Source organism: Sturnus vulgaris, chromosome 15 (genome assembly GCF_052056855.1).
Source record: "Sturnus vulgaris isolate bStuVul1 chromosome 15, bStuVul1.hap1, whole genome shotgun sequence".
NCBI classification, from domain to species: Eukaryota; Metazoa; Chordata; class Aves; order Passeriformes; family Sturnidae; genus Sturnus; species Sturnus vulgaris.
This window is the reverse complement of record NC_142257.1, coordinates 6,897,543-6,914,329: the sequence shown is the minus strand read 5'-3', so window position 1 is coordinate 6,914,329 and position 16,787 is coordinate 6,897,543. Positions and strand designations below refer to the sequence as shown.

Genomic DNA, 16,787 nt, shown 5'->3' with positions numbered 1-16,787 from the left:
TGCACACACCTCTTTATGCCTGTGCACCCCCTCAGTTCCACACCTTACGTGTTCGCACACACCCAGGCACACTCTCCTGCACACACGCCTTGAACCTCTCTCCTCCCGCACTCCCTGGGCCACACACAGACTCACACGCACTCGGGTGTGCTCACACTCGCACCCTTATTCATCGGGGGTGCAGCAGGGCCCCGCATTCACGCCACGCACGGTGCCAGCAGCGTGGAACAGCCACGTTGTCCCTCAGCACCCGCTCGGTTCTCTGGCAGGTACACACCAAATCCCCACACTCCCGTGGCGCTGGCAGAGGAGCGGTGCCGTCCCACTGGTGCCAGCGGCGCTGCCAGCGACAGCGGCTCTGACTCGGAGCGAGCTGGCTGCGAATGCGCCACAGACGGAGGCGACGGCAGAGCTCTGGGAGCGCGGTGGCACAGCCTGGCCAGCTGCCTGTGCACCCAAGGGGCGCTGAACGGATAAATTAACACGGCCCCGCTGCGCCCCAGAGGATTATTAATTACGCTCACTTGCAGGCAGTGAAGAAACAGCCTGAATGAAAGCCATGCGCTCACGGCTTCAAAAAGGCAGGGAAACTTCTGGTGCACGCAACTGCTCACGTTGCCAAACCTGCAGAAGAAATCATCCTGTCCCTCTCCTGGAGCCCTCAGAGGGACTCTAAGTCACAGAATTTATTTTATTTATTTATTTTACCCGACTGCTGATTAGTGAGTTTTAAACTCAGAGAGTGCGGACTCCATCACTCTTCAGCACACTCAGCTTGGATCACCTCCCTCCTGGATCTCAGCAGAGCAGAAAGTGGCCATGTCCCTTCATCCCAGGTGGGTGTCTAAGCCCCTCAGGTTTAAGGAGAGACTTCTAAACCTTGCCATGATAAGGGAGAGCTGGAATGTCACAGAGGGGTGGCACTGCCCAGCACTAAGGAGTGAAGAGCTGAGGTTGTGGGATCAGAGCCCTCGCCAGTGACAGGGGCTGTGACAGACGGGGCAGCCACGCAGTGCACCCACTCTGGGGACAGCATGGGGGTCCGCGCCCTTGGTGAGCGGTGAGGTGCTGAGGGGTGGCAGTGACAGGGGAATGAATCACATGGCACCACTGAGCTGCTGGCCGAAGTGCGCAGTCAGAGTGTGCCTGGAGAAGCTGAGTGCGAGAGAAGCAGAGGGTCTGACTTGCGGTTGAGGGGAGGCAGCTTCTGGCACCCCAAAAGCGAAGGGATTTTGGCATCCTCCACTCGCCGCAGTCCGAACGTGGCGCGGTGCAGGCGGCGGTGGCCAGGACCAGCCCGCCCATGCTGCCAGCCCGTCCATGCTGCCATCTAATGGCAGTAATGGCAGGACACTGGAGAGGGCTCGCCTCGCCACGGCGGGGAATTTTCCATCACAAACGTAGGGCGACTGTGGGACCGATGAGACCTTTCCATTGTTGCGGCCTTGGGAAACAAAAGGATCTTATTTTAAAATCTTGTCCCCATTCCAGCACGTGGGGGGACCCGAGGAAGCAAAGGCTTCCCCAAAGCACTGGATAAAGACACACACAGATCACAAAAGGCAGGAGCTGCTGGACACTGGGGTGGCTCTGGGAACACCCAGAGACAAAGCAATGAGGTAATTGACAAGGAAAGTACAGCCTGACCCAGGGAGAAGATGGCGAGAGCCAGCCCTGGCAGATGCAGAGTCCGGATGCTGGGCTGAGGGGTACTTTAACCCTGTGGTGCCCACTCTCCCATCCCTATCCCCTCCTGATGAACTCAGGCCAAGATCATGTAGTTACTACATTCACACCCATGGTTCCTACTCCATGGTGCTCTGGTTTGTAAGAGAAATGTGTTTTTCAGACAGCATTTAGTGGCAGACCGCATTTCCTCACTGGGTTAATGCTGCACACACAGCAGCCCAGAGCAGCATTTTCCTTTTATGTGGAGCTGCTCTGCCTCCCCAGCCCTGCCCTGCCAGCAGGACCAGGCAAGGACATTACACCCCAAAATGTGGCTTTGCCTGGGAGCAGCGTGCCACGGCCACCACGGCAGGAGAAGGAAGGATGTGCTTCCTCAGGAGAATTTGGGACAAGGCTGCTCTCCAGCCTAGCATGGGAAGGGCGTGGGAGGTGGCAGCAGTGGCAGTGGCACACGCTGGCAGCCAGTGCCATCACGCTGGCCCATGTAGCACATGGCAGTGCTGGGCAGTGGGAGCTGGCAGACAACAAAGCCTGGCTGTGCTCACCCTGCCAGTGCCTGGCAGATCTGCTTCCCCCCACACCTCAGGGACTCCCTGCTGCTGCCCAGCCGTACCTGGCTGCACTTGGGGGCAGCCTGGGGAGCTGATGGGTTTCAGTTTTCCCCAGAGTAACTCCCTGCTGTGATCAAACCAGCCTCACCTTTCCAGAGGCTCCCAGCCCCTGCAGGGGGTAACACAGCCCTGCTCACAGCACCATTTCCAAGCCAACAGCTCTTTCTTCTCCACTCTTATTTCAACTGAGGCTGTGGGGCAGCGAGAGGAGGAGATGAGAGCTGGGAGAGGAGGCAGAGTCCAGCTCACGGGCTCAGCATTCACACTTACCTGGGGCCAGGAGGGAGCACAAACCCCCAGCATCCCCTCCACACTGGACCCCCGAGCAAGGCTGCACAGAGCAGAGCCTTCCCCATCCCTGGGAGCAGCCCGGGACTGTGCTAAGTGCCCCTGCACAGGACACATCTGCCTGAACCCTGCATGGGACATCCTGCCTCTGGCTTCTCCTGCCCTGGCACAGGCATCAGGCACCCTGCAGCAGTGGGAGGAAACATCCCTCGTGGCACCACGAGGGAACAGGGCCCCTGGGCAGGCAGATGGCCAGTGAAGGCTTTGCTTTGGCAAGTGTCCCTGTGCCCAGCTGTGGCAGCTGGAAAGCCTCACACCTGGCCCTTCCCACACCACAGAAACCTGAGCCTCTACCAGAGGTGTCTGGCTCCAGCCAGCACTCGGGACTACGCAGTATTGGGGAGCTCTGGCCTCTGCTTTGAGCCTGAAATGGGTGGGAAAAACATGACATTTCCACCCACTCCAGGCACTGCCATCCTCCCTCCCACCCACCACTTCCACCAGCCAGGCCTGGACCCACCCCAGCACCTCTGCTGAGTCATGAGGCAAAGACGCTGCCAGCACCTCCTTACAACCCACAGCAGCCAAACGTCCTTAACTTGCCCCCCCCAGGAACCCCTGCCTGCCCTCCAGCAGGCGCAGTGCTGCCAGCAGGGCCATGCTGACAGGAAAAGAGCCACATTCTTGCTCAGTTTGGAAATTGGGACTTGGCCTTTTTCATATGTACAAATCCTTAAGACCCAGCCAGGCCAGAGATGGCCAAATCTTAAAACACTGTAGCCCAAGATCAGGGCTAGGCTCAGAGGACCTCTCTTCCTTGCTCTCAAACAGCAAATTGTGAAAAGCCACTGCAAGAAGTGCAGGGAGTGCTCCAAGGAAGTACGCGGGAGCAGTGGCTCTCTCTCGCCTCCTGTGCCGCAGGCTGGAGCAGGACTCGGGGCCCCCAGGCTGTGCCACACCCCAGAGCAGCAGATCCCCCCAGCACACAAGCCCCGAGCAGGCTTTCTAATGAACTTTAATAGTGAGAGGTAAGGGAGCCGCGCTGCATTCCCTGGGCTGCGCACCGGGCTCCCTCTGCTGCCGGCCCGGAGCCCTGCCCGGGAAGCTCTTCCAGCAGAGGATGCCCACGCTCGGGATGTGGAGTTGAGAGGCACTCGATGGTGCTCCGGGACAGCTGCCCTCCTCCACGGGGCACAGGGGTGGGAACACAGAGAGGCAGGAGGTGCCAGACACCCACAGCCACCTCCCCTGCAGCATCGTGGCTCTTACTGAACTGTGCTGTGCTCAAGAATGGGAGGTTGTTCTAGGGGTGCCAGGAACCCCTGTGAATGCCTTGTGGCAACCACATGGCACAGGAAAAGGAGGGCAGATAAATGAGACTCATCCCCTCCTTCCTCCCAAAACAAACCAAAACAGCTCCTCCAACACCCATCGTGCTTGTGTGTGCAGAACTGCTGTCCAGCACAGCCCCGGGCAGGAGCCAGGCTGGTGTCCCCAGGCACCCCTGTCCCTCACAGGGCCAGGTGGCAGAGGCGCATGGGCTCCACGTTGTCCCTCCCGTCACTGAAGCAGGTGCTGAAAAAGGGGCAGTATCTCTTCGCAGACACCTGGTGGAAGGTGAAGAGGTGGGACATGTCCCCAGCATCAAAGAAGGTGACAGTGCCCTCCTGGCAGTCCAGGAAGACGCCCACTTTCCTTGGGGGCTGGCGGGGAGTCAGGCGCACCCAGGGGGTGGCAGTGGCCCAGTATTCCGTCCTGTTCCTCAGGCGAAGCGTCCAGTAGCCATTCTCTGGGCACAGCTTGACCTTGGCTGCCCGGTCCACAGTGTCAGCAGCCACCCCCAGGTCCCACTTGGTTTTGCTGCCCACCCAGACCTCCCAGTAGTGCCGGCCGCTGTCGAAGGCCTGCGAGCCCAGGACGTTGACACACTGACGGAAGCGCCGAGGGCTGATGGGGACAGGCTGGGCTCGATTCCTCTCTGTCACTGCTGTCAGATCGCTGGAGAAGACCAGGTTGGGGTGGGCTGACTCAGGGTCAAAGGTGAGTGGAGCAGGAGCTGCGGAGACATCAAGCATGACATTTTACCAGCTGTAGACTCCCTCTGCAGAGCAGCCCTGGCGCACCACACCCATCTCACAGCGATGTGCTCACCAGGGCAGATGGAGCGCAGCATCTGCCTCCAGAAGATGTACTGCAAGGGACCACTGCGGCTGTCCCTGTAGTGCTGCAGGTCCAGGGCAGGCTGGGTCTCAACATGCACCGAAGGCCTGGGACAGAGAGAGGCAGGCAGGGTCAATCCCTCTGCTGAGCCGCTGCCAATGCATGCAGGAAAAGCATGGGCGGGGCTGCAGGACAGTGCTGTGTGGGACAGATTTGGTAAAGACAAGACACAAATGTCTCGCTTGCTCTGCCTGATGCAGTTCTGCCCCCAGTGCAGTGAGTGGCTCAGGACAGAGGTGTCCAATACAGAGCCAGCAGCACTGCTGGTGGAGCAGTGACTCCTGGCAAACCCACACCCAGCACACCCAACAGGATTCGTGCATGGCTGAACAGGCCAGGCCTGTGGAGTCAGACTGCATCTCAGGGAGGGAGGGGACAGGGACACACTCCCCCATGGCAGCTCTGGCCCTCAGCTACTCCCATCCTCAGACAAATTGCACCTCAAGGTCACTTCTGCAGCCTCGTGAGTAGTATGAAGCTGAGGAAGGACAGGGAGAGGATGAAGCACCCAAAGTCTGTTCCCTCTTGCAGCACACATGGCTCTTGCACCCGTTCCAAACCACCATCTCCTCCACCCACTCTTCCAGCCACGTCAACACGTAGGATGCTCCCTGGGAAGAGCATCCAGTGTATGCTGGGGACCAGCCTCCAACTTGCACAGCATCAGTGACTTCCTGAGCAATTTATGACGCTTTTAAAACCTGAGATAAAGTGCCTCTCCCATATGGTCCCAGCCAGGGACTAAGATAAGCTCCTGAAAATGGAATCAGCTTCTTTCATGCCAGACACGTACCTGATATCCAGGCTCTCCACCTGCAGTGAGAAGCAGAGAGAATTAGCAGTCACTCTAATTCATGCAGCTGCACAAATAAGCTCCTTGTCCCATCTCATGCTGTCACACAGCACAGAGAGGAAACCAAGCTACCAGGACCCCCATCCTGGGGAAAACTGTCTGGGCACTTGGACGGAGAATGAGGAAGGCTCCCAAGACCTGATGTCACTGTATCCCTTGTGGCTAGAGTCTCCAGACTCCAACGGTTTGGGCAGATAATCCAGAGGGATGGCAGTGAGAGCAACTTTGGGGTACAGCCTAGTGCTATTATTTAAGACTCTCCCATCCCAATTTGAGATCCTGAAACATCTCTCAGCCTCCTGCCAGAGTCAGCAGAGCATCTCACCTCCAGCAGTGACACATCCTCCATCCTGTTCAGGGTCAGCTTGACGTGCTCGATGTCCCTCTGCAGCACTGCTATCCCTTCCTCCAGCTGGCCAACGTGCCTGTGCAGCTGGGCCAGGGACTGCTCCCCCTTCTCACCCAGCTCTGCCAGCACAGTTCTCTCCTCTTCCTCCAGGATCTGATGAAGGCGAGCAAACTCAGCTCGAATCTTGAAGTTCAGCTCCCCAGACACTTTCTGAGCAGAGGGAAGAGGCAGAAGGTGAGTCCCATAGCTAAAACACACAAGCAGGTGCACAGGATGGCTATGCCTGTTACTCTGCTTATAGAGCCCTAGAAATTTGAGGTTTAGACATAACAATGACTTTTTGGATGGAGAACAGGACACAAGGACAACCTTCCAGGCTGCAGAGCCAAAGGAAAAAATCCCAACAAACCCAAATAACCAGCTCCAGCAAAGGCCTGGTCCATATGCAGCCACAGCCCTCTCCCACACCACCAAGAATCTGCCTGTGGGCAAGACTGGAGCGCTTTAAATTTTGTGGAGCTGCAGACTCAGCTGTTCAGGTTAGCTTGCATTTATTTCGCATCATTCCAGACCCTGAGCAGAGCTGCCTGATGGGCAAGCTGCACAAACTAATCTGTGTCATTAAGGCTGATAAAATCCCATTCAGTTCTAACCAGAGGTCACTTTTTTCCAGTTGTTTACTTGCCAGCCAACCTTGTTGTGCTCTCACTGCCTTCCTGCCTGTTTACAAGAGACAGCCAATGACTTTTTATTTTCCTTAAATCTTTAAGCTTTTAATCTCCAAGTGCAACCTTAGCCCTCATTACTTTCTCAAGGAGTGCTTCCTTTCTCTCCACAGGAAACCCATCTCCCTCAGATCTGAAGTTTCACCAGCCTCCTCTTGCTCTAGCAGGTGTTTGTGGTGACACACCACAGAGGAGGAGCAGGGCCTCCCTGTTCAGACCAGCAATTTGCTTCTTTACTCTTGAGACACCTCTTGGCTCTTGCACAGCAACAGGAAAGCACGTGCTTATTTGCTAATGCTTCTTCATTAATCTCAAAGGTCTATTCCACATCTGGCAAGAGGACAGAGATTTGAAATGGTGCAGGCTGGGGGATCAGAGGCTCCAGTCAGAAGACAGGGTTTTTTTCCTCACCCAGTTTTATCTCATTTCTGAACTACTTCCATTTTCCTTTAACTCCCCTTCCTTGGTTTTAACACTTTTATGCCACCCATGAAAGCAGCACAGTCAGCCTGTGGCTGTTCTCACTTCACAGATCTGTAGCAATGGGGAGCCTGGTCCCTCTCAAGCCCATGCAGAGCATTCAGGCTCCTCATTCACCTCGGAGCTTTGCAGTGAATTCCAACACTATCCTTGTGATAAGGCCACTATTCTCACAGTGTCAACCCTGCAACTGACCCTTCAGTTTTGCTGCCATCCCTTCTGACATGAGAGGATTTTAGAGCTGTCAGGAGTTAATGCTCTCCCAAAGAGGCAGTCCTGCAGGGCCAGAGCAAGCTGCCCACAGCTGTCACCACTCACCATGCCCAGCTCCGCTACACCAATGCACTTTGTAAACACTGCATGAACGAGTGCTAATGCTCCTCTCAAAACCTCTGCTCCAGCAGTGATGAGCTTGGGCATATGTGCAAAGGAGTTGGTGTAGATCCCCACTGTTACTCATCTAGATTTTTACAGGAAGCTCAGCTAAACCTCAGCTGAAGTGATACACATCCTCTGTGAACACTGCCCCAGAAGCTGCCTGAAGAGCAGCTCCCACAGGCTGTTACCGTCAGGCTGCAGATGTCCTCCTGCACCCCACGCTTCCTCTGCAGCAAGTTCTCCATCTCTTTCTGACGAGCTTGCAAAGCATCTTCCAGGTGCTTCTGCAAAAAAGAAGGTAAGGAGAAGAAAGTAAGAAAATAAGGTAAGGAGGCCATTTCACCACTCTACTGTGATTCAGGAACAGTCCCAATTCCTATATCAGAAGGAGACTGCAACAGGATCTCATATAAAGGCTGTGGGGAGAAGCAAGCACCTGATGCACAGCCTTGAGAATTAAGTATCTGTGCATGTAATTAATCCAATTTACTTTTAACACTGGGAGCTCCAGCCTGGGATACCTATTTGCACAAGCTTTAAATGCTGCATGTTATGAAGGGACTGTCTTCTCAAGCAGTGCACCTGGCACAAGCAGCCTTCACCCCCCACCCCCGACTTAGGGACCATATCCTTAAATGAGAAATGACAAAGCTGTGGTAGGAATCAGACACAGTAGTGAGGGAAACAAATGCAAAAGAAAAGTGTTCAAAACACAGACAGCTGTAAGGAAACAGGGAGAGGGACTAATCACGAAGAGACACAAATGTCACTTATCTTGGGTCAGATAAGGCTTCACAGCAGGGAAACTGCCTGTGGGAGGGGTGGTGGCTGCACAGGGCTCGTGTGGCACCTGCCCCCTTCGCCCCAGCCTGGCAGAGGCCACTCACCTGCATCTTGTGCTGGTGCTCCTCGGAGCCGCAGCGCCGCACCTTGTCCACCAGCCCCGAGAGCAGGTAGTGCGTGCGGAAAGCGCGGCTGGGGAACCTGCGGCGGCACTGCGGGCAGGAGGGGCCGTGGGCGCAGCGGTCCCAGTACTCCTGGATGCAGCCCTTGCAGAAGTGGTGCATGCAGTCCAGCATGACGGGCTCGCTGAACAGCTCGCAGCAGATGGCACAGGTCAGCTCCTCCCGCAGGCTGCGGTCCTGGATCCTGCCGGCCATCCCTGCTGGCACACAGGTGGCACCCTCAGCTTCCTGCCAGCAACCACACACAAAGCCCCGTCCCTCTGGACCGGGCCGAACTTGTGCCGCTCCTGCGGTCTGGGGCAGGGTTTGGTTAGCAGACCTCGGGCGGGAGGCACAGGGCCTGCCCAGCTGCTACAGGGGTGCGTGCAGCGCTGGAAAGCCCCAAATTACAGAGCAGCCCTGGCCAAGGGTCACTCCTTTTGCACGGTAACAACTTCTAATTTTCCGTCACTTCAGCAAAACTGCTCAGTGCGTCTGACACGGCCCGGCATTGTGTCCCCACAGGGCCCCAGCGCAGCGGTCACCCGGCCCGAGGGCTGGCAGCACCCACCCACACCCCGAGCAGCTCCCGGGCCTAAGCGGCGCCGCCGCCGCCGTGTGCGGGACCCCTTCGGCTCGAGTCCCGCGGTGCGCACCGCCCACTCCCCTGGAGCAGCCTCGGCCCCCCGCCGTTCCACGAACCCCACCGTGCTGAAACCGCTTAATTTAGGTCCGGTCTAACCCAGTCCTGTCCAGTCGCTCTCCCACCTCCGCCCCCCCCGCAGAACTCAGGGCCACCACCACGCCCCGCCCCACCCCTCCCACAAACTGACGTCCGCCCTGACCAATCACGACGCGGACAAGCCGCGCGCCCACCAGCTCATTGGGTAGAATCCCGCGGAGGGGGCGGGGCGCTGTCCCTGCATGTGACGCGGTCACGTGCGAGCGCGCCGGGCCAGCTGCGGGGGCTTCACGCGGCGTCCGCGGGAAGGCGCGTGCGAGGCCGGAGGGCACTGGAGTGCACTGGACTGGAGTGCACTGGACTGGAGTGCACTGGACTGTCCTGTCGCTGCCCGTATACTGCCCCTGCACTGCCCCTGCACTGGCCTTACACTGTCTCGCATTGCCCCTTCACTGAACAGCTCCCGCACCACTGCTGCATTCAGTAAAGAGCACAGAAATGAGCTCCAGGCCAAAGTCTCCCTTTCTCCCCCCTGCTCACGCTACCTTCAGAACACAGCTCTGGCCAACACTTGGGGGTCACAGCTTTGGGTTACCTCAGAAATCACGAGGGCTGAGGGCTTGTTAGTGAGAGAAAGAAAAAAGGAAGGGTTTTCATCCCTGTGTGGTCACCTGATAATGGGCCCTGCTATGTTGTGGGAAGTTGCAGACACTGGTGGACATGTGAGAAAAATCACAAGAACTTTCAATACCGGAAGTAAAAGCAAATAAACCTGAAAGGAGAGGGGACACAAGGACACACAGTAGCTGCACAGACCATCTGTCTCCTTCCTGACCACCATTAGACCCAAGCATGCCCCAAAAGGGAGACGTGCCAGGCGCTGTCCAGCTCCTGCCCTCCTCCTCCTAGTGCTCTGTTTTCTCGTTACAGCAGTGCAATTAGTGCAGAAAGTATTTCTGTCCATCTTCATTTGCTTGTCTGAGGGATTTTCCCAGGCTTTCTCTTGCACTGTGCATGCTTGGTCACTGGCACGTGGCCACAGCAGCCCTGCTTGCAGGTGTTGGCCTTTGCCTTGTCCCCAGCAGCCCCTCAGGCTCACACGCTCAGCCACAGCCCCATGCTGATGCCTGGACTTGGAATATCACTGCATGCATGAGGAGCAATCAGTCCTGGGGGATGTTGGCCATAGGCAAGCAAGGTGCACCCCTTGGCCTCTGTTGGCCAAGTGACATCCATGGATACCCACAAGGTCAGGCCATGGCCAAGTGGGCTAGCAGCTCCCTCACAGTTATTGTGGGGGTTCAGGACTGCTCCCGCTCTCTGAGCAAGTTGGGTGTTGGCTGCACCCTCCTGCTCCAGTACCCATGGTGGCTCTGGGACAGGGGTGCTCAGTCCCCACTGCTCACTGGGCACTGGGGGACAAGAACTCACTGGACAGGGATTGTTTCCAACAGGCTGAACCTGCTCCTATTGCTGCCCTTTTATCCTTTCCACTGCACAACACAGAAGAGTACCCCTGGGAATATCGCTAGGATGATGACACTGGGACCTAGGGATGGCACAAGGATCCAGGGATGCCTGAATAACCTCCTCTCAGCTGTGACTTCATGCAGCAAAACCTCAGTCCCCACATTTAGATGTTTGTGTTTCCACTAGGCTGGCTCTCACCCTATGAACATGCCAGGGCTGAATGGGAGCAGTGCCAGTGCCAGCCCATCACAGTGGGACAGCGGCTGATGTTACCTCCCATCCTCCTGCCACGTGCCAGCAATCCTGAGAAACAGCTGGCTTTGAACTCGTGGATTTTGGATGGGAGCCGAATCATCTGCTTAGATACATCTTTTGAGAGGGAAATGGCTTTGTCATCTGTGCCCAGCCTCCTGGTTTTGCCACCGTTCCTCTAGGAGTCCTTACAAACTCTGCACAGACACACAGACAAGACTCCAGCACAGGACACACAGCCTGGGGGGAGCCAGGATGCTGCTGCCTCACTTGTTGCAGCACCGTGATCCTTTACTTGTGAGGCTCTGCAGAGAAATAAAAGCATCAATAATTGCTTTTTAGCAGAGATCTGGAATGTGCTGTGAAAGGTTATGTTCCCCCAGCAGCCCAAGCCAACAGTGCTGGGAGATATCCCTGTGCATCAGGATCTGTGCTGTGGTCAGAGCTCATCTCTTCCCATTATTGAGCCTAGGAGGTGACAGCCTCCCTGGGGCACCTTTATGCCCATTGTTTGAGAGACCATAGCTAGATAACTGACGCTTCACCCTAAAACTGCAGAATTTGGGATAGCTCAGCTGATGTCGAACTTCCCCATCAGCTCCCCTTTTAGCCCCAGCTGGAGCCTACTCCTGGTCCCTCTGTGCAGAGTGAAGAGCAGGAGCATCCCCCTGGCATGGTACCAGGCTGGACAGTGCCACCACATACCCTGCCCAGGACTGGCACGGGGCTATGGGATGCTGCTCTCATAGAAGAGATGCTCTGCACCAGAATGTGGAGCTGCCAGCTTGGGTTCATGTGCTGCAGGACATCCTTCAGCACCCAATAGAGTCCTGAACCCACTGATGTATAGATTTTCTCAAATAACTCCCATTGCTGCCAAGAGAACCAGTTGCTCATGTAAAATTGTTTATTTCCATCTTTGCAGGTTTGAGCTGCAAATGCAGATTTTAGAGCCAAAGGAGGAGTGGCACCATTTTACCATGCTCTGCACTAATCTATCAATCCAAGAAGAAAGTTCTAATACCGATAGGGATGTCCTAGTCATGGCCATTTCACTTTCTGGGACATTAACTACAAGGTCTAAAACTAGCAGTGAGTGGCAGTCATTTCTCAATGAACACATCTCCCTTCTGGGGATTGAAAACACACACCCAAGCGTCCTCTGGTCTCAGATTCCTGTTTAAGTGCTCCTGGCATCTCCTTCCTTTCAGCACTCACTTCAGTTGGCAATGTAATGTTTTTCTTTCTTTTTTTAGCATATCCCTCTTGGGAGGCTCCAAGCTCTGGGCTGGGACCTGAGAACGCTGTGTTTGGAGAGTTTGATTATACACTATGGAGGTGAAGGATGACATGGATTGAGAAGGGTTTGGCTCAAAGCACATGGATTGGGTCCAAAACCCTTCACTGTTCTCTGTTCCATGCAATAAATATGTGTTCTTGGAGATGGGTGTCAGAGGAACTGTTTGGCCTTGCAGGAGGAGGGGGATGAAGTGGGAAGTGCAGTGGGTCCAGGGGCTGGGAAGCTTCCCTGGGGTGTCAGTGAAACACGAGGGGAAGGGGAAGCAACTGCTGATCCCAGTGTCAGTCTCTTGTGTCGGCTGTCCAGATGCAGGCAGGGAAATTCCACAGGGGACAAGACGTTTTGCATTTTGATTTCCCTGTTTCACTTTGGTTTGAATGCAAATACACTCTGAGGACTTTGATTCCTCTGGATCTTGCTCTCCTGCAATCTCTCCTGGACGATCCTGTGGCTCTCCCTGAGCAGTGTCCAGCTGTGGGACAGGAGAGGGGAGAGGGGTAAATTGGGGTTGATCTTTTCCTTGTGCTGACCTGGACAAGCCCCAGGTGAAGGACTCTATCAGGGTGAGGATAGGGCAGCTTGAAGCCAGCCCTTCCCACTGCCCTTGGCATCTCTAGTCAGGAAGGATGGGGTGCTGCTGGTCCAGGAGAAATCCCCAGACTCCCATGTTCCCAAAAGCAGTCTGCATCCTAGGAAGATTTGCTTCTGTGGGCTCCTGCCAGCTCTTTCCTGCACTGAGACCAGGAGGGGGAGGAAGTGGAAAGGGATTGCTGTAAACAGAAAGAAAGGAGTGAAAGAAGGAATGAGGTAAATCAAGGTAATAGCAGCATCACTGCTAATGGATATTACACTTCCCTCCGTGACCTCAGCTGCAGGGACATGATTTAGAGGCCTCGGATAGAAAGGCGAGCAGGAAATGAAGCAATGCTCCAAGATATGGTATCTTTGGATAAATAGCTGCAGGAGGAAGGTGACTAGAGGTGGCCATTATTTGCCAATATTTTCTTCCCAGACCCAAATAACATTGCTGTTTTGCTAAAGCCAGGGCCTTCAAGGGTTTGGAGCTTCTGAAGTTGTCTGACTACGAACTGACAGCCATGGTCCAGGTAAAAGCCCTGTAGAGATGGCAAGAGGTGTTGAACAGGTTCAAACCATCCTAAACATGCCATGAAAGGACCCAGGTAAAGTGAGGGCAGGAGTCTGAAGGTTTATGTAATTTTTCCCCTCGTATCCAGGAGAAGGGTTGGGGATCAGCATGGACAAATTCATCTCCTACCACATGGAGGGAGGGAAACAAGGTCTGAAACAGGCAAAGGAGGATGAACAGAGCCTAATTATGTTTGTGGTTTCTTTTTTGTGTGGGTTTTTTTTGTTTGTTTGTTTGGAATTTTGTTTTGTTTTTTTGTTTGGTTTGTTTTGCTTTTTTAACTCAGGGATGCTCAAATAACTCAATCCCAGGGGAGCAGTTTCATGTGCTGCTGAACTTCTCAGCCCTTTCTCCCTCCCCAGGACTCCTTATATGAACCATCATGAGCAGGCCTGTCAGGCAGCCTGTCCTGCCCTGTGAGATTCCCCATGCCACCTCTCCGGGCAGCCAAGAATCCACTGTGTTTGCATTCCACCACCATCCTTCAGGTCCCCACACCCAGGCGCCAAAAACAGATTTCTGCAAATATTAACATTTCTGGATGCCTCTTGTTTGCCTGTTTATCCTGAGCTGTGTGTGAAACCTCTCTGATACTCCACGCACAGCATGGGCTTGGCCAGAGCAGCTTTGTCCTCTCAGCCTTCCCTGTGATGGGTTTTGTCAGCTGCCAGCCCAGTGCTGGTCACTGCGTGCAGGATGCCTGGAATGTTCTTCTCCTTCACTTGGATCTCTGGTTCAGGGTGCTGAGCATTCACAGATGTGCTAAGATGCCCCTTTATAGCCTGAAGCATTTTGATTTTTAATGTTTTTTTAGGTTTCTGACCTCAGCTCTGTATAGGAGGGGTGTGGGAAAGGTCTTCATGACCTCATCTTATAAAAACGGGCTGGGCAGGCTTGGCTGCTCAGGATGCTGGAGTCTTGTCCATTAGCATCCACATTCCAGGGTCAGAACACAGTAGCCATGAAATCCATGCCTGTGGTCACATCACATACTCGTATTGCTTTTTCCTGGCTAGGCTGAGGCTGTTTGCTATATTCGTTACTTGCATTAGGGACATCTACAGAGCCCAATTCTCTCCCTGATGTCACATATGAAAGCCTTCAGTCCATTCAGCGGAAATGGAGAGAATTCATTTACCATCACACAGCCTTCAAAAGCCAAGGGACGTTTCTGCAGAAGATTCCACAAGAACAGTATTTCTCAGTGCAGCATTTCACACACAGCACAGGCTATTGGGCATAAATATCCCCCCTGCTATTTATTTTGCACTTTGCTATCTGAGAAAGATGCAGACGTACTCCAAAATCTCATTCATTTTTGGACAAACTGAGACTCCACACTGCCTGCAGCTCAGCAGCCTCAGCCTGGAGGTACCTCCTGTGCTCCTAAGAGGATTTAAAAGCAGCTCTTTACAAACTGGCTCTACTTCTCCTCCTTCCACTTTCTTACAGCCACACGCTGAAAGCTGGAGCCTGAGAATCACCTAAGTGGTCACCAGAAACAAAATGAAAGAAATTCAGTTGCCGTTGAGTGGAATAACCATCTCCCTTAAAGAAAATTATTGAAGTGGCTGTACCTTTGTTAAAAAATCTGAAAGATCCTCAAAAAGATTTTCCTTCTGGAGCTGTCACCATAACAACGAATGTTTGCTAAGGAGCAGGGAGAGATGTGCTCTTGTTAAGCACAGAGTCCCTGCCTGGCCACACAGCTGGCCACAGGTGATGGCAAGGATGAGGAGCAGGTCAAACCTGTCTAGTCCTGGGAATATTGCACAAGCCTGAGCTGTTCCCAGTGTCTGTTCTGGTGAGGCTGTGGCACTGCTTGGTTGGGCAGCTCACTGCCACTCAAACCCTGTGTCAGAGCTGCCCTGAACACTCCTGGTGCCAGGGCTGCCATAGGAGCCAGGCTGAAGGTGAGGCCAGGGGCAGGGGTGGCCTTCAGGAGGCTGCAACTCCTGCCTCTGGTTTTGACAGTACAGTAAACACTGAGAGGGGTGATCTTACCACAGGAATGAATTGATCTTTTTTGAAGTCCTGCCCTTTGCTTCCCGTCCAAAGCTCACAAACTGATTTATTTGTAATAGGAGATGAGGAGGCTCCTTCCTACTACTTTTTCAAGGCAATAAGCTGGGGTACTGCCTTGCTGAGGACAGTTGTCGAAAGAAGGAATAACCCATCCTGGAGACACAGCACCAGGGGCCCTTCTACCTTTCCCTTTCTCCATCTCCCTGGGCTGGCTGTGCTCCTCTGCTTTATGCTGCAAAATAACATTGCACACTCTCTGGACCTGCATCTTCTGCTCAGAATGAATGTCACCCTGAAGGAGTGTGGCTTTCCCCATGGGAAGCTGAGCACTACGAGCTGCACCACTCCAAGGCACTGAGTGCTCCCAGAGGTAATGCTGTGCAAAGCCATATTTCCCTTGATACCTTAAGTATCTTAAATGCCTGGGGAGAAATAAGTCTCAGCTCTCTTCAGCACGAAATGACTTTCAAAGTAGATTTGCAGGCTCCAGACTCACCTCCCTCGTGTCTGGTGTGAGCTCTTCAGCGAAGGCAGAGGAAACTGCTCATCGAATAATAAATTGCAGGCACGTGCTCCCCTGAGCAGTTGTTTGGAAAGTGTCCCATATGCCTTGTGCCAAATTTGCTGGCCAGGGAAGCTCAGTGGTATTAGCATGTTCCAGTTAATTAGGGCTGTGAGTCGTTCTTTTCATCGCCTGAAGAGCTGAGAGAAGGACAAACCCAGAGCACTGCCTTTATAAGGCTTTGTGCTTTCCAGCACTTGGCTCCTGCATGCTCTGCTCATACCCTGGGGACATAGCTCTTCCCCATGGGGCACTCGTGTCATACCTATCTCTCAGTGTCAGACACTGGCTTGTGAGTCATGTTTCTGGGGAACACGGAGCCAAATGGAATTTCAGCCAAATCCCTGATTTTATATCAGCAGTGGATCTAACCCTCCTGTAGACACTACTGCCAGCCCAGCCCAGCACTGCTGAGCAGGGCATGGGTAACCTGCTCCCTGCCCACAACTGATGTGGGTCCCCATAGGACCAGAAAAGATGGAACAAGGCAGTGAAACAGCAAATATGATCCTACTGCTCCTACTGGTGGTGCTGAGCAGTGGATCCCAGCTCCTGGATACCTGGTCCTTTTGGCAACACCAAGCCCACAGAAGATAAGTCATACTCTGAATTTTCCAGCCACTTGTATTACTTTCAGTCTTGACACTTTGGAAGAGTTTAGGCTGGGGCTGCCATCAGCCCATCCAGCTCTGCCTGTTCTCATCACACAATCCAGCAATTATAGTGCTCTTTGTCATCTCAGGAGTGACAGTCTGGGCAAAAATTTCTTTATGGGACTATGAAGCAGTCTCCAGTCTGGGAGAGCAAGACCC

General features: G+C 54.1%; 1 protein-coding gene across 1 annotated transcript; it reads right to left on the bottom strand.

The window, feature by feature from the left end:
* Positions 1 to 3,587: 3,587 nt before the first annotated feature.
* On the bottom strand, positions 3,588 to 9,297 carry LOC106859597 (nuclear factor 7, brain-like). The gene is made up of 7 exons (XM_014886991.2): positions 9,240 to 9,297; positions 8,481 to 8,755; positions 7,782 to 7,877; positions 5,987 to 6,220; positions 5,602 to 5,621; positions 4,740 to 4,855; positions 3,588 to 4,644 (listed from the first exon to the last, which is right to left on the bottom strand). The coding sequence occupies exons 2-7, from the start codon at positions 8,751 to 8,753 to the stop codon at positions 4,100 to 4,102; spliced, it is 1,284 nt and encodes a 427-aa protein (XP_014742477.1). The 5' UTR covers positions 8,754 to 8,755; positions 9,240 to 9,297; the 3' UTR covers positions 3,588 to 4,099.
* Positions 9,298 to 16,787: the final 7,490 nt, after the last annotated feature.

Bases quoted from the DNA above. Each gene is read 5' to 3' on its own strand.
- LOC106859597 (XM_014886991.2), bottom strand. From the start codon at position 8,753: ATGGCCGGCAGGATCCAGGACCGCAGCCTGCGGGAGGAGCTGACCTGT. The intron at 7,878-8,480 runs GTGAGTGGCCTC...TCTTTTTTGCAG, and splicing joins AGCACCAGCACAAGATGCAG to AAGCACCTGGAAGATGCTTT. The intron at 5,622-5,986 runs GTGAGATGCTCT...TTCTCACTGCAG, and splicing joins AGGATGTGTCACTGCTGGAG to GTGGAGAGCCTGGATATCAG.